The sequence below is a fragment of the Neoarius graeffei genome, chromosome 11 (genome assembly GCF_027579695.1).
Source record: "Neoarius graeffei isolate fNeoGra1 chromosome 11, fNeoGra1.pri, whole genome shotgun sequence".
Lineage (NCBI taxonomy): Eukaryota > Metazoa > Chordata > Actinopteri > Siluriformes > Ariidae > Neoarius > Neoarius graeffei.
Window position 1 is genome coordinate 25,357,761 of NC_083579.1, and position 6,142 is coordinate 25,363,902.

Below are 6,142 nucleotides of genomic sequence, written 5' to 3' on the forward strand. Positions count from 1 at the left end.
GCACCTATGGTGTACAGTGTGTGTAGGACATGGCCCTTTTATACACAATTATTTACACAATAAAAGGTCATGTCCCACTCTCACATACGTGTCATCAGTCCCCCCCCCCCCCCAATCTATCGATCTACCTGAGAGAAGCCTGCACTCCATAAATATGAAGTTGTTCTGAGAGGAGAATGGCCATATGGAGGGATGTATGCAAGAACCATAAGATATCGTAAATCAACCAAGACAACGTGCACACCAGAAATTTTCTATTGAACCTAACCTTTCAAAAAATTTTTACACATGTCCCTTTTAAGGGGCTCCATAGTAATTCCTTATTGCATTACATTTCACTTTCGCCAGTGTGTTGCAGGAGTAGCAGACTGAAATGGAACCACGGCCAAATCAATGTTTAGCTGAGGCTGAAAACATCATCTAAAAGCCATATAAAGAAACATCCTTTATAGTTTTCTTGCAGTATCAGTCTGTTGATGTACTAGTCCAGCTCTAATTTGCTCCCACTTGAAATAATTTTAAAGAGCTTTGAAATTCACAGATCATGGTCAAGTCATGTATAATGAGCTCCTGCTAAAACGTAACTTTTTTTTCCTCCTCTCGTCATTTTTCCTGCAGTAGTACAATGTCTTCAACATCTCAGCTAGGCGCAAGTTGGTACGGTTCCTTCCAGAAGACAGGCAGTTTCACGTTCACCACCCCCCATACCTCCACTGCTCCACTTCTCCTCTCCTATGGAAGCATCCAGACCAGCCAGAACCACAACTACTACTCCACCCCGCAGGACTACTACATCACACCACAGAACTGAACAACCAGCCTGGAGTCTTAATTTGTCAGGCACGGACTAGACCGCTCTGTGGACCTTAACGGGACTGTTGCAGGAGATGTGCATGGTAATCCTCCACATATTTTCAAATGGAAAGAAATGATCTGGTAAGGTGGTTAGTTGGTGCTGCTGCTTCTCATACTACTCCCAGTTCAGTACTTCACCAAGGATTCAATTAATATGTGGATCAATCATGATTCTTGTAGCGTCTCCCTAATCTGCACAATTCCCTAATCTCCAATGTTCAGCATGGTCATTTCCTGAAGTCCCTCTGCATAGATCACAAGACCCCTTATAACCTTTCAGAAGCCTGCTCATGGCACTGAGAAATTCAGTGCGTAGTATGGAAGTGTTCTCCTGGATGGCCTGAAGGAAGAAGTCAACTACGGCCAATTAGCAAAGACGGTAAAGATGCTTGTTTGGTGCCAGAACAGATGTGCGGAATGAAGATTCAGATGTGTTTGTTGGTTGTTCTTGGAAAGGTCTATTTTTATGAAGTGTGAATGAGTATATAGGTGTATGTGATTTAATGGTACTAACACTACTAAGCATAAAATTCAACGTGGGTGCCATTTTTATGTTTTCTTTAGGGATGCACTAATCCAATACCAAGCATCACTGATGGACCAGTGCTAGTGTGAAACACTGGCTTAGTATTGGACCATTTTTGGGAACATTTGACTGAATTATCTTGCATAGGGCTACGCAACACTTTCGTGATGGACACCAGAGTTCAGAAAGACCATTTCTGACATTTTGATCGATAGGATTTCAAATTCCAAAGTCATGTAATGCTGTATCATAGCAAGTGAGGCTAATTGGGCAAAACAAAGCCAGCCAGAATGCATCATTAATACAAGCTAGACTTACTGACCATTGTTCATTCATGTAATCCTCCAATCCTGTGGAAGCAGCTGTCTGTTTCAGTATGCACTGTAGCCTCAGATTCTTGATCTTGGCTGAACCCAATGTGGTCTATTGTTCATCCACTTTAGGGTTCGATATGTGATTTCAGAGATGCTCTTCTGCTTATGGTTGTAAAGAGTGGTTACTTGAGTTAATGTAGACTTCCTGTTGGCTTGAACCAGTCTGGCTGTTCACATCTGCTCTCGCTCATTGACGAGGCATTTCTGCTCTCAGAACTGCTGCGCACTGGGTTTTTTTTTTTTTTGGGGGGGGGGGTTGTTTTTTAAATAAATGGTTTATATAAACTATTGAGGCTGCCATTTGTGAAAATCCTAGATCAGCAGTATCTGAAGTCCTCAAAGAAATCTGGCAAAAAGATCATTTCTCCCCGTTCTGATGTGTGATAAGAACATGATTTTGTACATTGTGCTGAATGAGTAGTTGTACAGGTCTTCCTCTCTCCTGTGTCATTGTCTGTCTGTAAATTGACAGACTGACACCTTGAGGAATGTTTCTGTAAGTTTACATCAGTTTGCATGATAGGTTTGTGTTAAGTGAATGCTGATTGACAACACAGAGGAGACAGATTGTCTTAAAGCACTTCTTGAACCAAAACACCAAAATGCAATGTTCTCGACCACAGCAACAGTACTTTTTTTTTCTCTCCTCCTCTTCTCTCTTTTCTTTTAAAAATGGAAAGACATTATATGGATTGCTATCTGGTGTCGGGTGAGAATCAGGCTTCTGATATTATCTATTATCAGTGTTGTATAAAAAATGGATTGGTGCATCCCTAAATGGTGTGTGGGTGGGTTTTTTTTTTTTTTTTGGTAAAGCCTAAAATTGTGCACATAATTTCATAGGCAGCATGCCATAATTCTGCATTGTTGTTGGGGGGTTAAGTCATTATCATAGCATACTGAGCGTAAGCTCAGTATGCTGTGAGAGACTGACTGACTGAGTTCTTTCACTGACGGTTTATGATTGACCCAAAAGCTTTTGCCTCAGTCATGAGGAAAGGCTATATTAAATCAGCCAGGGGCTTGTGTCCAAAGTTTGCTTCTTTTAAGACTTTTTGCAGTGGAGCTAGACAGCTAATGTAGATAAGTACTAGAAGTCCTTCATGTGAGAAGGGGGAAAAAATGCTGGTATAGCTCCACCATTTAGCTTTGAGAAGTGGGGCTTGGGTTTGTTTGTTTTTTTGCATAATTGGTAGTTGGCATAATTTTGTTAGTAATAGATCAGGCTTGCTTGCTCTTAAGTGAAATGGTGCAATTACACTGAGAATTCCATTTGGGCTTTCCAAAATGGCCACCCATCATGCAAGGTATAAAAAAAAAATAATAATAATAATAAATGGAGTACTGTTACCACCTCAGAATTTTTATTTCTAACAATGTCCTGATGTCTTTTCCTTTTATACCACAGCAATTTCCCAATGATTACAACTTATTTATTTAATAATGACATATTTAATGTTTGAAAAACAGTTAGTTCCTAACAGCGATTAGTCATTTACCTTATTGGTGTCTCTTGTTTTCAAGTTATTAAGCCAAAAAAATCTAGCATGTTACCATTCCCAAAAATTTCAAAGCACAAGGTCCTCTGTCTTGGACTGTCCTGTGGAGGAAAATGTATTCACTGAGACAGGACACTCCTTCCATAAATGCAAATCAGACATCTCAATTAACATACACACAGATTAATCTTTATCAGGTTTGTTGCATCCATGTGAATTAGTTGTTACTATAGAAACCATACTGTGAGAGCTGCTGTTATCTCACCAGTCAAATTGAAGGATTCAACAACGTTGTGGTATAAGACAATATAACATTTAGGTAGTATTTTAGACCTGCTTTTGTTAGATCCATTGGCTTTATAATATAGCATCAGTGCAAAACTAAAGAAGCAGACGTTGCACACAATGTTTTTATGGCCTGACTACAGTTTACATCATGGGGAAGATGGTGAACACTTAATAAATCTGATTCATTCCTATGCCTTGTGTGTTTTTTGTTTTACTTGAATTGTTTTATGTGACTTGTTTGGGCACAAAATATCAACAATCAGTAAGTGAAAGCAATCATGATTGTATTAATCATCTTTTTTTCCCTCTATGATGTATCCTCTATAATATTGCACATGTGATGGATGTCTGTCTTTTACGGATGTTTTTAACTTTTACATTTTGGTTCTGCAGGGTTTGTCAGTGTTGGGTAAGAGTTTGTGTTTTGACTTGGTCTTCTGAGTTGTGAAGCATCTGTTTGAAACACTTCTTTCCCCCCCCAAAAAAAAAAAAACAGAACACAGGTGAAAGGATGCAGCTACAATCCCCAGAAGATTACACAGGAACGTTTTGTAAAATGTCAGTTTACGTTTGCAAAATGGGTCTGTTTATGACTCCATAACGTTGGCCATATCTGCTCTTTTCTGTTAAAAATATCAAGAGAGCCTGTATTTCTTTTAAAATGTTTTGTTCAGTGAATGTAATACCTTTATCCATTTTCATAGTTTAAAATGTGAGCACTACCAAGACAAATCAAATAAAGTTTATTGCACTGTTTTTGAAAATTCTTTTTTTCACTGGAAAAATGCTGAAAAACATTGCATAAGAGTATGCTGCTACGAGTTATTCACATGCACAAAACCCTTCTGACTTTTTTTTTTTTTTTTTGGCTCCAATTTTGACAAGAAACCCAGGTTTTTTTGGGGGGGAGTGTCTCAAGTGCATGATGCTGCCACCACCATGTTTCACTGTAGAGATGGCGCTAACTGAAGTGTGGCCTGCATTACGTTTACAACACACACCGACCTCTAAAACTTGGCCAAATACAGTATCCTTATCTGAAGAAGTTCATCACACTACAAAAAAAAATTTGAAAGAGCCCCCTCAGGGTCATAATGGGTGGGATTTTTTTTTAAGCTACTTTTGCATGAGCCCTAACCCCTCATGGTTTCCCCTAAAGCGTTCTAGTGTAGTGGCCCTGCGACGCTTAATTCATTGACCAGTACACTTGGTAACGTTACCCATCAAACCGTCGGCACAACACTTACAATTTAGATCTATCAGGGATTGCGTTAACGCAGAAATCATGGATTTTTCTGCACAAAAACGTGCATGTTCAGAATTTTAATGCATCCTGGGTTGCAGGGATCCTCCTTGAATTTTTCCCGATTTTGCCTTGGTAAATCTGTTAGATTATGTTTAACAAAGCAAAAGTGAACAGAATGAAAAGGTCCCAGCATTGTGGTCACGTTTGTGATGTCATGGCAACTGCAAGGTATCTGGATGTGGGCTTTGGACACATTAAATTTAATGCTTGAGACTTGCAGCATGGTTTTTGTACTGATTTAATGTAGACTCATCTAAACACCATAAAATATGCTCGCTCTGGCTTGTTTATTACTGTTAGAAGTCCATGTTTGAGCTTGCCTTTGTCATGAAAGTATTTTTTTTCTTGATTGGGAATTTCCCATAACATTCTGGCCTGAAACCTGTCTATTGGTAGGCATCAATACTTTTGTAAGCCTTTAGCATCTCGTGTATTTAGAAGTCCAAATATTAAATAGCTAATGTCGTAGTGTCCCAAATCCGGTAGCTGGTTCCCTGAACAACTTTTCAAGTGGAATATAAACATTTATGGGCAAATTAAGAAAGCCTTAAATGTATTGATTTCTTGTCTAATGTAAACTCAAGCACAACTAAATTCCTCCTCTGCATTTAACCCATCTGAAGCAGTGAATCAGTAAGTGGTGTGCACACAGGGAGAGGGTGCAGGCAAGCAGTGTGCAGAATAAATGCATTTTGTGGGTAAATTGAGAATCTGTGTCTGCATATTTCAGCTTTTGAAGGTAAAACAGTCTGCTGCTATAAAATAAATTTAAATCGTGTCAGAGGTTGTACTGACTGCAGTCATCTTGATTTCCACACTATTGCCAAAATTTAATGATCAGTATTTTAGACAACTTGTGCCATGTTGCATCACCATTCACTTTGATGTGAAATAAACTGCAGTCTCCTTTGGAAAAGTACATGGCTTGTGAGATGCAAGCAGGTGTTGTATTGCCTTTTTTTTTTTTTTAAAGGGTGGGAATTCAGTAAAATATAGCCTTTTCCCTAACATGTTGAACTGGTACAAATCAGCTCTCAATGCCTTGGGTTGGGCTGCTATGCTTTCCAGTTTTTCTAGAGGAAACCCTGTCCTTATTCTGAGGTAACACAAAAGTAGCACCAATAAATAAGTGTATATTTTATATATAATTTTCCCCCCTCTCATTCTGGTTATTGGCAAGTATTTTATTGGTTTATTACAAAACTTCTTTCTAGCCACCCTCCTTTAACGTCAAAATATAGCCACTGTCCCATTGTGGGATTTCTCCAATGAGGAATAATGTAGCAAAACTTTT

At 38.8% G+C, this 6,142-nt stretch overlaps 1 protein-coding gene across 1 annotated transcript in view; it reads left to right on the forward strand.

Moving 5' to 3' along the window:
• gpr137c (G protein-coupled receptor 137c) overlaps positions 1-4,286 on the forward strand; it is a 92,272-nt gene extending 87,986 nt beyond the window's left edge. The window contains exon 7 of the mRNA XM_060933667.1: positions 619-4,286. Coding sequence (XP_060789650.1) covers positions 619-811 — 193 coding nt within the window. The 3' untranslated portion in view covers positions 812-4,286. The remainder of the gene's footprint in view (positions 1-618) is intronic.
• Positions 4,287-6,142: the final 1,856 nt, after the last annotated feature.